Genomic DNA, 15,642 nt, shown 5'->3' on the forward strand with positions numbered 1-15,642 from the left:
TCATTGACACTATTACTTCTCCATTTTTCAGATGCCCCGACAGTATAACTTACTTGTAGTCACATAGATGGCTGTTTTTCTATTGCTACCATGTCCGTTTCCTTGAACTTAATGATTAAAGAGAATCTGTACTCATCTCATTGTTTTGTGGGGCATGTCTGAGCACAGCTTACCTAGATTCTCTGATTGGTATCTTAAGGCTGCAGTCAAGCTGTTGAGCTAGTCAGGACAGACTAGGGAACTGTAAATTGGGTCTTGATGGGTAGGGGCTCAGCTGTGACTCCTCTTTGAAGTTCTTGTGGTTTTGGGTAGAACTAGCTTTCTTGCAGCTGCAGAACATTTGGCATCTGGATCTCAAAAAAAAAGCTGTTCAAAGTCTCACTTCCTCTGGTGAAAACCTCATGGCACCTTATCTTTTAATTAACTTGATACCAAGAGCTTAAGGTGCTTTAATGTATCTGCAATACATCCTCATCTTTGATATATGATGGAACATAATTGTGGGAGCGATTATTCACTTATCATGTCCCACAGGCAGACCCACTAGAACAGAACAGGCTTGTCCCATTCTCAAGGGGAGGGAGGGGACTTCACAAACTGTGATTCACAATGACGGGACGCACAAAGCTGTCTTATGCTTCTGCAAAATGCAGCTTGAAGGCTGCTTAAACCCAGCCTGGCTCTCAGTGAAGAGCCAGTGGCCTCAGCATTCTTGCTAGCAACAACTATATTCTTCCTTCTTGTTGAAGACAGTAAGCCCACTTTATCTATGGCCTAGCATGGGATTCTAAATAAGCCAGCATACAGCAGCTTTATATGCTCAGCTCAGCAAGCATTAATTCTCTGCATCCTTCTACCTTTGAAGATCCATTTCAAAAACCCCTAACCATCCATGGTTTTGCCCTTTTTTTAGAGAAGACCTCCATAGTCTCTTTAGGCACTCTAGTTGGGTACATGTTCCAAAATGCTCACATTCTTTTGAACTTGGAGCTTATGAATGGAGACTTAAGTTTTCATGGAGTAACCTCAGCTTTGCTCTGTGTCTTTGAAACAGATGAAGTGATTGAGAAGAAAGAGTGGGCACCTTGCCTTTGCAGACAGGACAGCATGGAGCAGCCATTTACTGTGAATTCACTGGTAAGTCATGCCAACTGTCATTTTGCTAACGGTTGAAGGGCTCCAAAAGAAGAACCGGGGACCAACTATAGAAAGAATCACTACTGCTTTAAGACTGATAGTGCTTCCTTGTAGATTTGTAGCCTTCTCTGTGGCCCTGTCCTTCGAGGAAGTGACTAATAAAGCCATCTCCGCAAGATTTAAAAATAGCCTTTTGCTCACAAGTCTGTGAAATTTTAATCAGTGAGGCTACATTCTGGGAGTGTAAATCCTTTAGAAAAACACTAGAGGGGATTTCAGAGTGGGCGTCATACTGTGTACTCTGGTTTCTTTGTACTTCAGCTTTTCACAGATAAAAGCTGGAGGCTTGCCTTGGCGAGGCAACAGCCAGGAAAAGGGTTGCATGTTCAGCACTGTGCTGTTGCTTGTGCTTCCTCCTTAGACGTCTGCCTTCTTGAAACTCTTGATCTTCTCACTTGCCCTCTGCAGCCCTTCAGAATTCACGGCTTTTCTAGCTGCGCCCCAGAAAAACAGTGTTGGAGAGGAAATGGCATGGCTTTGGGATCATGTTTGCTTGCTCGGTGTCCCAGATCAGTCCCTAAATGTGAATATAGGCATACCACGTAATCTCCTTGGCCTTATTTGTGCTGTGTTCTCAGCATATCATGGTGACTTGATGAATGGATGCTGTTAATTTTATTTTTTCCTCCAGAGGAAACTTACTCACAGTGATGGTGGCTTGAAAGCAGCAGTGTTCTGAATGTACATAGAACACAGACCCTGGACATACAACGAACATAAAAAAAAAAGTAGATGTTTCTTGTATTGAAGTAGGCTGTGACAAGAACGCTTTAATATTGAGCAAGAATGCCTTTCTTAGGAACTTTGTACTTCTTAGGATGTGTGAGAAACAGTCCTGCAAAAACCTTTGCACTTTCTGACCCCACGGTGTCATTTCACAGGGGTATAAAAATAGCAAAGTCTCTCTCAACCTCAAGAGGAAGCAGTCATTTGTATAGTTATTATATGTTCTTCCACAGTATGGTATTGTAATAACTGAAATTCCATTGTACTTGTTAATGTAATAAGGAATACTTTTCTCATGTGGGAAATTTGTGTCATCATCCAAGAAGTTTATATACAAATGAGATATTAAAGACTGACCAACAGAATGGTATTAAGTAATTTTCTGGTGTATCTTTGGTAATCTAATCCTCTCTATCTCCATCTTTCTCTCTAGTCTCTGGACTGAACTCAGGCCCTCCTGTATCTCCTGTATGCTAACTCCATACCCTTTCAGTGATCCTTCCAGCACTAGTTTCTCTCTCTCTCTCTCTCTCTCTCTCTGTCACATCTGTGGAATATTAACTCTGTTTCATAGAACATGCTGCATCCTAAAGATTAATAGAAAATGGTTACCTAAGGAATTAGTAAGGGGTTGGAATTAGTTGTATAGATGTAATTGATTCAGTGCATACTGTGTACTGAGAAGATAGGGGCAAATAATTCTCATACATTGTGGGAGCTAGAAGCTTTCTTTCGAAAGGCTCTGATATTTATTTTTTTGTCACCGAGACAGTTACCTATGGCTGGATGATAACACTTTCATTTAGTGCTACTGAGTTTTACAGAGGAGTGTTGACTGAGGGAAAGTGGGTGGATTGCTGTACTGCTGGAGAAATCTCATTTAGAAAAGACTGGGTACTGAAGCCCAGGACTCATAGTTCACAAGCTCGCATTCCTGATGTAGGGAAGTCTTCAAGAGCTTCTCTGGAGGTAGAAAATGATTAAGAAAACTAGAAGAACAGTGCCATAAGGTGTGAATCAAAGCAAGTGTGTGAAGTTGAGCTTTACATCCTCTCTTTTTTGTTAATGACCCACAGAATTCATTTTGTGCTGCCTTAAACTCATGGGGCAGGGGGTACTACAGCATGGCTAACCTACCAGAGGGCCAGAGCTTTAAGGGAAACCAAGTTTCCCTCTCCGAGCTATCAACTGTCAAGAGCTACTCAGCTAGGAGTGAGGGCTCATGAGCCCCTCCCCACTCATGTTGGAATGTTGACTGTCTTCATCTTGTACTGGTCTTATGCAGTCAACCAGACATGCTGTGAGTTTCTGAATGCATCTGTCATGACCAGAAGACACGCTTTTGCTCCTTCTCTTTCTGCTTCCTCTTCCTGAAACTTGGAGGGCCTATACTACAGATATCTCATTTGTGGCTGATCACTCCATAGACACCTGTTTGTGACAGGACACGTGCACTTTGACCAGTTGTGTGTTTCTGCATTAACTGCCACCCACCGCATGATAAACTTCTTTGTGGTGGTCTAAAGGCTGCACAAATCTATGGGTATTTAAAGGGTAATTTAGTAACTCATCTGTTTAGCAAACAGTGGAGCTCCCAACCATGGGTTCTCGGCCAGTACCAGATATGCATTTTCTTGTGAAGCAGACCTTAAATTCACCCATAGGTGTGTCTTGCCATATTGATCATTATTGTAGCCCACAGGGTTCATAGCTGGTAAAGCTGTTGATGACCTTTCACCATCAGCAGCCTGAAGAACATCTTACCCAGGAAGAAGGAACTTCCTGGTTAGTACTAACTTGATCTCCATGTATTGTGAACAAAGTATATAGTGTCTTCAGCAATAGGTTCTTACTATCAAGTTCTACTGGTAAGCTGGGTACAGGTGGCACACGCCTGTAATCCAGCACTTGGAAGACAGTAGCAGGTGGGTCTCTGTGAGTTCGAGGCCAGCCTGGTCAACAAAGCTAGTCCAGGAAAGCCAAGGTTACAGAGAGAAATCCTGTCTCAAAAACAAAAACAAAACAAAACCAACAACAACAAAAAAGAAAGAAAGAAAGAAAGAAAGAAAGAAAGAAAGAAAGAAAGAAAGAAAGAAAAGTTTTAGTGGGAAATTAAGAGCAATGGCAATCGAGTGTATTGTGTTGGGGTCTCTAGGACACCCCTAATAAACAGCTTGAGGGAAGGTATCATACACCTGGAACTGGGCTTTTTGTCTGGCAATCTCTGCCTTCTGGGAGAAGCATTATCCCTTAGATAAGATAACTCTAATTATATTATTTTTATGAATCTTTCCATCTCTCTTCATATCTCTGGATAGATAGATACTTAGGAAACTTATGAAATAGTAGGTTTCCATATGGCTTTTTCAAACATCCTTAGTTTCCTCTCTTCACCCTTTCTCTGCCCTTGCCTCCCCCCTCCCTCCTTAAACCGTTTCTCCCATCATTCTCCTCCTATTACATCACCTGAGCCTATCTCCTGCTTCCTTGAGATCTGTTCTTCCCCTTCCTCTCCATGGCTGCTTTCTAGTTTGCTGGCTTCTGTATGTACTCCAAATTAAATGTAAAAATATAAAGGATTTATATTTAGGATTCACATGTGCCTGAGAACATGCCACATCTGTTTTCTTAGGTCTTGGTTACCTCACTCAGTATAATGTTTCCCAATCTTATCCATTTATCTGAAATTTTCATCATTTAAATTTTTTCTTCTCATCTGAATAAAATTCTCTTGTATGTAGGTAGCATATTTTAATTGTCCATTCATCAACTTATGGCATCTAGGCTGTTTCCATGCCAACCAACAGTGCATGAATGTTCCCTTTCCCTTACATCTTTACCAGCATTTGCTTTCTTTTGTGTTCTAACTCTTAGCCATTCTGACTCTAGTAAAATGAAACCTCAAAGTAGTTTTTATCTGTAATTTCTTAATGGCTAAGGATGGTGGACACTTTAAAATTACTCCCTGGCTATCTGTATTTCTTCTTCTGAGAACCCTCTGCTCAGTTCCATATCATACTGCCTAACTGGGTTGTTTTATGGATGTTTAGCTTACTGAGTTCTTTCTACATTAGAGACATGAATACTCTATCAGATCTATAGCTGGACAGTACTTTTCCTCTCAGTGCAAGCCTGTATACTATAGGCTGCCTTTTCAGTCACTTAAGAGATCCCTTCACAGTATGGAAGCTTTTTTAATTGCAGGAAGCCCCACTTGTTGATCGTTGATCCTATTTCCTGGACAACTAGGGTCTTATTCTGAAAATTCTTACTTGAGCCTGTATCCTACTCTTTTAGAAGCTTCAGGTCTAGCATTATGATTTTTGACCCATTTGTAATTGATTTGGGAAGGGCATGGTAGAAGAGAGGGATCACGTTGTATTCTTCTACATGTAGACAGATAACCACATTTCTGTTAAAGATGCTCTTTCCTCCAGTGTATATTTTTGCCATCTTTGTCAATACTGGATGAATATAAGGTACATGGACTTACAATACTTGGGTCCTTGATTCTATTCAATCAACCGAGTTATCTGTTTTTGTGCTGTTTTTACTACTATAGCTTTGTAGTATAAATTTAAATTAAAAATGGTGATTCATCCAGCAGAGTTTCTCTTGTTCAGGACTGTTTGGATAACAAGAGTCCTTTGTGCTTTCATGTGAATTTTTAAATCTTTTCTTTCAATTTCTGTGGAGAATTACATCAAAACTTTGATGAACATTTCACTGAATCTGTAGATGGCTTTTGGTAGGATTACCATTTTCACACTATTAATGCTAACCCATCCATTTGCATGAGATTCTCATTATCCTCTGGTGTCCTCTTTGATTTCTTTCTTCAGTGTTTTAAAAGGTTTCATTTTATAAGTTGATTTATTTTATTTATTTTTGTTAAATTCACTTTATAACCTTGTTGTAGCCCCATTCCTCCTCCCCTCCCATTCCCACCCTCCCTCCTTTCCACTCCCCTTACCCCCCCTTTCCATCCCAGCTCATAAAGTTGCATCAGGACCAGTCATGTTATCTTCCTCTGTGGCCTGGCAAGGCAGTCCTGCCAGAAGAAAGTTATCAAAAAGCTGACAAGTGAGTGCATATCTGATGCAGTCCTCACTTTTCTTCCTAGAGGACCCACATGAAGCCTAAGCTGATCATCTGCTACATCTAGGGTGTCTAGGTCCAGTTCCTGCATGGTCCTCAGTTGATGCTTCAGTCTCAGCCCTCTGGGCCCTAGTTAGTTGGCTCTGTTGGTCTTCCTGTGCAGCTCCTGTCATCTCCAGGTCCTTTTCTCTTTCAGCCCACTTTTCCACAGGACTCCCTACTCACTGCCCACTATTTGGCTGTGAGTCTCAGCATTTGTTTTGAGGCACAAAACAAATTTGTGTTGGGTAAGCCTCTCAAACTACAACTCTTATCAGGCTCCTGTCTGCAAATTTAGCAGAGTATCATTTAAAGTGTCAGGAATTGGCAGTCTCTGATAGGTTGGGTCTCTGGTTGGGCCAGGCATGGATTATAGCCATAGAGTATAGGAGAAGCATACTATTATGAGGCACAGACCCAAAGAAGATAAGTAACATAAAGGATTCAAGAGAGGATGCATAAATAAAATGGGATAGATGATAGATAGATAGATAGATAGATAGATAGATAGATAGATAGATAGATGGAGTTAGCAGCTGAAGAGAGGGAACAATGTAGACAGATAACCACATAACATAGGAGAGAGGGTGCAGAGTTAAGAAGGTGGAGATTAGACCTGGGGAGAGTGAGGGAGAGAGGACAGAAGCCTGTAGAGAAAAGAGAAACCAAGGGTGGGGCATCTCTATGACAACCTGAAGACCTAAGTCAGTGTAGGCTTCTGGGAGGATATGAGGGGGACTCAAGCAGGGATTGATTCCCAGTAGCAGAGGCCATAGAGACTGAAGAGGACATCCTCTAACTAGACTAGTCTCCTAGCAGAGGGAGGCGAACACCAACCCATCCACAAAAACTTCAGAATTCACCCTGCCTTCAAGATGTGCAGGGATAAAGATAGAGCAAATGAAGCACAGATTGAGGAATTTCAGGTATTTTTAAAGCTACTATGAATGGGATTGTTTTCCAGGTTTCTTTCTTGGTCTGTCTTGACAGTATATAAGAAGGCTATTGATTTTAATGTTAATTTTATAGCCTGGTAGAATCCTTGGAGCATCTCATAAAAATCATTTGCAAACAGGGATACTTTGACCTTTCCCATTCCTATTTGTATCTCTTATTTCATTCTCTTGTCTTATTGTTCTAGCTAAAACTTCAAGCACTGTATTTTATAGGAGTGGTGACATTATTTGTCTTGTCCTCCATTATAGTGAGAATGCTTCAAGTTTTTTGCTTGTTTGTTTGTTTAACATAATGTTGGCTATTGGTTTCTCTTATGTACCTTTATTAAGTTGATATTGATCCACTCCATTCCTACTTTCTACAGGAATTTTATCATGAAAAGATGTTGATTTAAAAAAATGCCTTTAAGAAATTCCAACAGAATCTTTTAAAAACATATTTATAGCCAAATGTATACACTTTGCAATGATCAAATCAGGGGAGCCATCATTTCTAGTTCTCTTAGAAACTTTCACAGTCTCTTATAAATCTGTGCCCCTTTCTTTGTCACTCTATTGTGCTTTAAAACTTTAAACTAATTCTTCATGCTAACTATATTTGGTTCCTGTTATCTAATGAAGGAGTTGTGTTTTACGTTAGCATGAACTCACTTAGGTGAGAAAGGCAGATGCTGCATTGCTACTCGCCATGTCTCTAGCTTTGCAGTTTGTGACCAAGAGAAAACAGATAAAAATGTGTAAGGTGAGGATCAAATTTTTGAGTAGCCTTTTATTGTGGTCACTTGAACCAGAAACTTCTTTTCTCTGGGAATGCAGGAAATTGAATCTTACCATTTCCAGAACTCTAATTGGAGTATGTGTCTCCATCAAGTCACAGAAAAGGTACCTGGAGACTTTGCAGAGAGGAAGTCCAGTCCCTGGCACTTCCTTGGGGAGGAAATAGAAGGAAGGAGCTTTCATGTCCATTGCTACAGGTCTGATCAAAGTAACAGCATTAGGAAAGAAAAAAAAATGTATGGCTCCCTTCAGCTTAATGTAACCATAAGAAAAGTTATATGGCCATATATATATATTCACATACAGACATATATGGCCATGTACACACATACATATGTATGTGTGTGTATAAAGCCGTTAGAAGCAAAAGTCATTTCACATTTCTAGTGTTCTACTTGCCTTAAAATTGGAAGTAAACTAAATCAGATGGCACAAGATGTATCTAGCCTCCTGCACTCCTACCCATGAACAAAAACGTTGAACGCTTATTCAAATCTACGCATTCACTATGGGTGGGCTTATGAGCTACCCATAGCTGATTAAGGAAGGCCACAAGAAGCTGAGTTTTCTCCGGGGTGAAGCTGGAGAATGCATTAGGTTTTTTGAGGAACACCAACTGAAGCCTCAGTTTTGCAGCCACCTCCAGGGACCCTGAGTTTGTCGAGCGGCAGTGGAGCCTGTTAGGAATTTGCATTTTTAAGAAGGGCCCGGTTGCGGCTCATGCTGCAGGTGCCTGGCCCATACTCTTGAAACAGACAAGTCTGATAGAGGGGAAAACAAGCTGTGGTCTGGGTGTTGGGTTCATCGCCTTGGCAAGGAGCCAGACTTGTTTCCACATTGCGGAACAGCTGCTCTCACATGTGGAGAGCTGAACTCGAGCTGTAGCAAAGAACATAAAACATTTATTGCCTTTAATAAACGAGGAAGATAATCCAAGCCTTGCATCTCTGAAGCACGTCGTCTTCTTCCGAATCGTTATCTTGAATACAAATGCTCTCTGCACTTCCGAGGATGTGCATAATGGCTTCATTAGTAAACGTCAAAGAATGCATTAGACGTGACTTTTCTCCATAATTTATTATCATTTTCTCTGTTGAGAACTAAGTAAGAGAGCAATTACTGTTGGGTGGAAGTTTAAGAGACTTATTTACGTTTAAGAAATGACTTGGGGGGGTGCTGTTTTCCTGAAAGAGCTTTTCTGGGACTTATCAGTAGATTTTGTTATTGTTGTTGTTGTCATTTCTTTTGTTCTGTGACAGTGGAGGGAAAGCAGATATATTGTGCTAGTGAAAGCAGAGATATTGTGGAATAGAAACAAATCATAACAGCTTTAATGCAGGCAGCTTTCTGGTGAACCTCAAAGTCAATGGCGTGAGCCTTAGTGTAACAAGAGTGACCCAGAATGGGTCACACCCAGAGATTACACGAACTCTAATGATGCTTTACCCAAAAAATTTGAATACCTAGGAAATGCTACATACATCTACTTTGAAACTTATTAAGAGGTCTTATACCCATGAAAGTGTTTATTCTTCTTGGATGTGTGTCTTTTGGGGTGTGATTATGTATTAGTATTGGGTTTTTGGAACAGAAAATACACAAATTAAATAGTTACACCCATTTAAAGGATTGTAATCAGAGATATACATGCTGTATTGCAGAAAAAGTTAGCTGCCATGCCTGACCACACAGATGTTTCTCTAAGCCCAGAAGAACGGGTCCGTGCCCTAAGCAAGCTTGGTTGTAATATCTCCATTAATGAAGACATCACCCCACGCCGCTACTTCAGGTCCGGAGTGGAAATGGAGAGGATGGCATCTGTGTATTTGGAAGAAGGAAACCTGGAAAATGCCTTTGTTCTTTATAACAAGTTTATAACGTAAGTCATGTTTTAGAAGAGCCATTCTCAGCCCGTGGGTCGTGACCCCCTTGGGGGTCAAATGAATCTTTTGCAGGGTTCACATATCAGATATCCTTCATATCATGTATTTGCATTATGATTCTTAACAGTTGCAAAGTTATGGTTATGAGGTTACAACAGAAGTAATTTTATGGATGAGGTCATCACACTATGAGGAACTGTACTGAAGGGTCACATCCTTAGGAAGGTTGAGAACCAGTCTTTCAGTGGTCTTCAGATTGAGAGCAGTGGAACGATACATTTGTGATATTTTGATATGGCAGTGTGCATACCATGGGAGTTTTCATGTTCAAACCGGTTAGACCATTTTGAGCCTCAGCAATGAGAGGAAGGTCTGAGAGCGATTGAGGCTCTCAGTAGTGAGACTAACCCGTCTCTTTTTTCACAGCTATAATGTCACAATTTATGCCACTTTCTTCCCATAGGAGCATAAGCTTTCTGGGAAGAGGAGCCACACTACTTCATCTAGAGCAGAGTTTCTCAACCTATGGTTTACGACTCTTTTGGGGGAGGGGGTCAAATGACCCTTTCACAAGGGTTTGCCTGTGACCGCTGGAAAACACAGATGTTTATATTATGATTTGTAATAGTTGCAAACTGCTACGTTATGAAGTAGCGACAAAAATAATTTTATGGTTGGGGGTCACCACAACATGATGAATTGTATTAAAGGGTCACAAGATCAGGAAGGTTGAAAACCCCTGTCCTAGAGCATGTGGCATGTGCCATCAGTATTTTAAATAAACTTGAGGGGTTAAGTGTAGGGACATGTTGGGTAGCATAGAAGAGACGTGACTTCTGCCAAGGGTGCCGTAGTCCATGTCACACTGAATGGGCTGTTGGTTTTGAAAAGGCTTTTTGTTTGTTTATGAAAGAATTTAATACACAAACGAGCTCTCAAACTATTGAGCAAAAGTCACGATACCACAATATCCACCAAAAAAGACCACATTTCCCTCAGACATTTGTTAGTAATATATCCTAACTTTGAGAGCCAATGTAAGCAGATATGGACTTTCCTACAAGTTTGGTAATTTCACTGCCTAGACAATTTCCTCTTGTCGGTAATGATGGAATCTAAGCTAAGCAAGCCTCTTAATGTTTTAATTTAAAGCCATATGTTAATTAATTTCAATAACTTGTTTTTAATTAAAAAATAGTAAAGTACATTTAATTATGTTTTTGTTTTCATCAATTTATTCTATTAACAATTTGCTGTTTATCATAGTGAGAATGTTTGGAAATTCATTGTCTTGGCAACTTTCTAGCCTATAATTTGTTTATTATAAACACCCTGTGTTGTATAAACTCTCTAAACTCTTATCTCTAAACTCTAAACTCATTCCACCTGTCTAACTGAAATTTTGTACCCTTTAAGGTTTAAAAAAGTGTCTGTGTGCGCGTGTGTGTGTGTGTGTGTGTGATGGCTATGTGTGTGTGTGCATTTGTGTGCAAGAGAACAGGTGCACGTATGCCAGAGCATACAGAAAACAACCTGAGGTGTCACTCTTTGTCTTCCACCTTGCTTGAAATATTGTCTCAGTCTTTCATTGTTGCTGTTTATTGTGTGACACTGTCTCTGGGGAGACATGAATGTCTACTCACCCCGCATAAGGAACTGACAACAAACCAAAGAAAGGATACCACCCAAATGGATTTTATTGGGGTTACATACAGGAACAGAAATGACTCAAAGGCAGCTGCAATATCAAAACCCCACTCCCAGCCTGGGTGACAGCTCATGAAACCTGGAAACCTGGAGCACACAGCACAACGTGTTGGCAGCTCAACAGGTTGGAATCTGTCTCTTTCAGGCCATTCAGGTGGTCTAGGCCCCTTCGAGGTAGCTCAGCTTGTCTGAGAGTGTCTTTTAGCAGTACTTACTGTTCATAAGTGCTTGAGAAAGGAGGGCCTAGTGAATCTGATCAGTTTTATGGATTTCCTGAACTTTTCAGGTTGTTTGCTTCCTGAGTTTAAGGAGCTTCCCTGAAAGATGGTAGTTTTACCTCCCCTCAGAATACCCTGTGTCTTAGCAAGCATCCCTCCAAGATGGAACATAAACAAAGTAAGTACTTGTAGAGTCCAAATAGTAGTCATACCGACCTTTACTGAAAAGGTGGGTGAAAAGACCATTGTTAAAGTTATTGAGTGGATTTTTTATTTTTTTTTTGGTAAGAATGCTTGTTAGAAAGCCACTTGCTTTTTGCTGTCACAGAATGTTAATGCTGTGCTTTTCTCTTTCTCTAGATTGTTTGTAGAAAAACTTCCCAGCCATCGAGATTACCAACAGTGTGAAGTACCGGAGAAGCAGGACATCATGAAGGTACACTGGAACATGGGATCAAATGCTCCTAAGTACCCATTGCTGATTCACAGCTTCCTTTCTTCCTTGCCTTATTCTCTGGAGTGTTTAAGCACAAGAACCCCATTCCAACAGCTATGACATTTTAATGGTGGTTTCCCTGAACTTGCTTGAAGCAGCCATCTTAGCTTATTTTGATTGCTGTCTACGGGATGGAATAACTATTTGAAAATCAGTGGTGATTTTTGAGGTGGCCTCAAGTTTTAGCTACAGTCATGTAGTGTGCTCCATGAGGTTTCATCCCCTGAACCCTGTAGGTGACAGAATTCTCATTAAATTCTAATGCTCAGTGACATTGTAACTATCTTCATTTGTGAAAGTGGATACTGTAATTTTCCACATAGAAACATAATCATTGAAATATATATTTCTTAGGACATGTCCCTGTTGTTAAGTGATGTAACTATTTACTTCCTAGGGAGAAATTTCGGAGGGAGAGTTTAGCTGGAGCTGAGATGGTTGGATCCTCCTCCTAACTGGGCCATCCACCAGCAACTTATATGAACCAATCTCACGAGGCTTTTGCTTCCTTTCCTCCAGAAGGGAGGGGGTGATAGGACTCTATCCAGTTTCCTGGGTTTTCCTGTCACTGAGACCACTGAAGAAGTTGTCTGAGATCCTGGTTCCCTCACTCCTTCCTAAGAGATGAATTCAGTAGATCTGGTTTTAGGACTTTGAATATGAATTTTTATGAAAGGGTCCTTAGCTGCTTTTTTACCTCTGACATCCCGAACCACTGTATACCCCTTAATACCCTTTGTAACATCAATGTTGAATGATTTACAAATGCAATGTGCAATTCTATTGGTACCTACCTAAAATGCTTATCTAACTAGTTGAATCAATAGATATCATACAAAGAACACACACACACACACACACACACAGTTTATTTTTCTTCATTCCTAAAAGCTGTATTCTGGAATCCTAGAATAGATTTATTTTTCTGAGATCACTTCTGCCTTTTTATAACTTGATTTCTAATATACATTCCAGATGTTTTTCTTTCTCAGCTGATGCTCTAAATGGGTATACTGAAAATCTCACTAACTGATATGTGTATGTTTTTTAAAGAAACTGAAGGAGATTGCATTCCCAAGGACAGATGAATTGAAAAAGGACCTATTAAAGAAATATAACATAGAATACCAAGAGTATTTGCAAAGCAAAGTAAGTTCAATTGGCACATTTATTTCTTTACATTTTTCTGTGAAAAATGATTTTTAAATTTTGTGCATGACTTTTTGAAATGTATACATTTAAATTAAAAATTAAAGATGTAATGGTGCAAAACTAATAAAAAATTCATGTGGGTATCCAGGTTAAGCACATGCTCTAGGGATGTGGTATTTTCATTTCCTAAAACATCTAATAAAGCAATGCATTAGGAAATAGATTTCCTACAGTGATTTAAATAGAGCTTTCAACCAACTCTTGCCAATGTAACCTTGAGCCAGATGGCTAACACATTTTTTTTCCAGATGAACAGAAGCAGCTGAAAGTAGACAGAACGGAGCATAATTTTTGATGTATTTAATTATGTAGGCCTTGGAAATGTGAATTTAGTTCTCAAATAGTACATTCAACATTCCATCAAGATAGAACAACTAACCATGTACATGAAAAATAATCATAGTTCAGTGGATTTTTTTATTTCTGGATTTTCATTACATGGTGAAAGGAGAACAACAGGCATTGAAAGGAGAGGTTACCCAGTAAATCCATGGGTTCTTGGATTAAGGATGCAAATTCTGAAGTCTTCTGAGATTATTAGACACACTAGTCTGCCTTTTTGTAGTGACCATTTGCAGACGCTGCCTGCTTCACTCCAGTCTCTCTGCAAACAATCCCAGAGCAGGAGGGCTGGGTGGCTGGCTGGTGTGGGGTGTTCTCACTAATCTGTAATTGGAGCATGGGTGGTCCTTTGCAGGGTCTAGTATTTAGACGCTGGGGGGGGGGGGCGGGGATGGAGAGAGCATGGCTGCTGTGCTGACTCCGGTGAAATACGATGAATTTAGAAATTTTCCTTCATAAACTAAGCCTTTTAGCCGCAATATTTATTTATTTATTTTTTTGTTACTTTGAAACTCTATCTCTCTGTGTGTCTATGTCTCTGTTCTCTCACTGTCTCTGTCTCTCACTGCCAGAAGACTGAAACTATCTACTTTCAGTTTGGTGTTTTTTGTCTCAGAAACTAACACTTTTTTTTTTCTGGCAACCATCTTAGAACAAATATAAAGCTGAAATTCTCAAAAAGTTGGAACATCAGAGACTGATAGAGGCAGAACGCAAGCGGATCGCTCAGATGCGCCAACAGCAACTAGAATCCGAACAGTTCCTGTTTTTCGAAGATCAACTCAAGAAGCAGGAGCTGGCCCGGGGCCAGATTCGAGGTCAGGACTCCAGGGTGCTGTCCGAGCAGACTGACGGAAGTGGGCTGTCCTGCTTTTCCACCCGCCAGAACAACTCTCTGCAGAACGTATTTGCGGATCAGCCTCTAAAGAGCGATGGAAGGGATTTCGCCGACCACTCTCCTCCAGTGAACAGGGCCCTAAAGCCAGCAGCCACTCTGAGTGCTGTTCAGAGTAAGTGATAGAGGACACAGGCACGTCCTACCCTGACTATATCTCACTTTAAAATCCAACCTACATAACTTGCCTGATTAAGAAGCAATCCTATTTCAATATTGAATAGAGATTTTGAATGAGGAGTCCAAGCATTTATTTTCCTTCTCTGTGTTTTCCTCAAGACACACATTCATCTTAAAGGGAGACACTGGAGAGGAAAGACACTGAAAAATTGTTTTCTGAGACCCTGCGCCATAGTCAGATACTTCAGTGAAGCATGTGACAGTAGCCTGGACTGGTGGGGTCTGAGTCACATCGATAGCTAACCAGTGAACAGTGTGGCTTTCCACTAGCAGTCAGTGGCATGAAACACTGCCATATCACCTCTACCAAGTTCCCCAAATCGATTAGGCAATCCTTTTCCACAGAGGCACCCATTTAAGAGTCACGGTAGGCAATCACTGTGCGTGCTTCTTTGCTAGTGATCGTTTCCAAAAATAAAATGTCCTTTTGTTTACTGATCACTCACATCGTTCTGAGGTCCATTTAAGTCCGACATAACTCAAACACCAAGTCAATGCGGATGACAAAAATTTACTGTCATCAAGCTGCTATTGATTGATCGGGGCCACGGAACAGACTTGGGAGCCACACTATGACCCTGAAGGGACGTTGTCCAGCGTATTTAAAGGATGAAGCCATAAACTGAGGGGGAGCAGGATGGGCTGCAGCACTGTCCAATCATATTTTTACATGAGGGGTTGGGCAAGGAACTTTCCATCAGTCAGGATAGGAGTAGGTCCCCGGGCCTGTGAACAGGAACTTGTTTGACCCTGCCAGCAAGATGGAGAAGTTGTCCCTGAGAGGTCTAGACCCAGACAACTGTATTCTTACAGATTGTCCCTGAGATGTCTGGACTCAGACAACTGTTTCTTTACAACAGAAGCTGTTCAGCCATTGGGAAGTCCCCTGGGGCCTAGGACCTTGAACTTAGTTTCT

The 15,642-nt window shown here is 40.7% G+C and overlaps 1 protein-coding gene across 7 annotated transcripts in view; it reads left to right on the forward strand.

Moving 5' to 3' along the window:
- Stambpl1 (STAM binding protein like 1) overlaps positions 1 to 15,642 on the forward strand; it is a 51,134-nt gene that overhangs the window by 27,302 nt on the left and 8,190 nt on the right. For all 7 annotated transcript variants that reach the window (XM_021657980.2, XM_060388439.1, XM_060388446.1 and 4 more), the window contains exons 2-6: positions 1,055 to 1,137; positions 9,455 to 9,672; positions 11,962 to 12,037; positions 13,151 to 13,246; positions 14,304 to 14,661. In XM_021657980.2, the coding sequence (XP_021513655.1) occupies positions 1,108 to 1,137; positions 9,455 to 9,672; positions 11,962 to 12,037; positions 13,151 to 13,246; positions 14,304 to 14,661 (778 nt within the window). In that variant the 5' untranslated portion in view covers positions 1,055 to 1,107. The remainder of the gene's footprint in view (positions 1 to 1,054; positions 1,138 to 9,454; positions 9,673 to 11,961; positions 12,038 to 13,150; positions 13,247 to 14,303; positions 14,662 to 15,642) is intronic.

This window comes from Meriones unguiculatus, chromosome 1 (genome assembly GCF_030254825.1).
Source record: "Meriones unguiculatus strain TT.TT164.6M chromosome 1, Bangor_MerUng_6.1, whole genome shotgun sequence".
Classification (NCBI taxonomy): Eukaryota; Metazoa; Chordata; class Mammalia; order Rodentia; family Muridae; genus Meriones; species Meriones unguiculatus.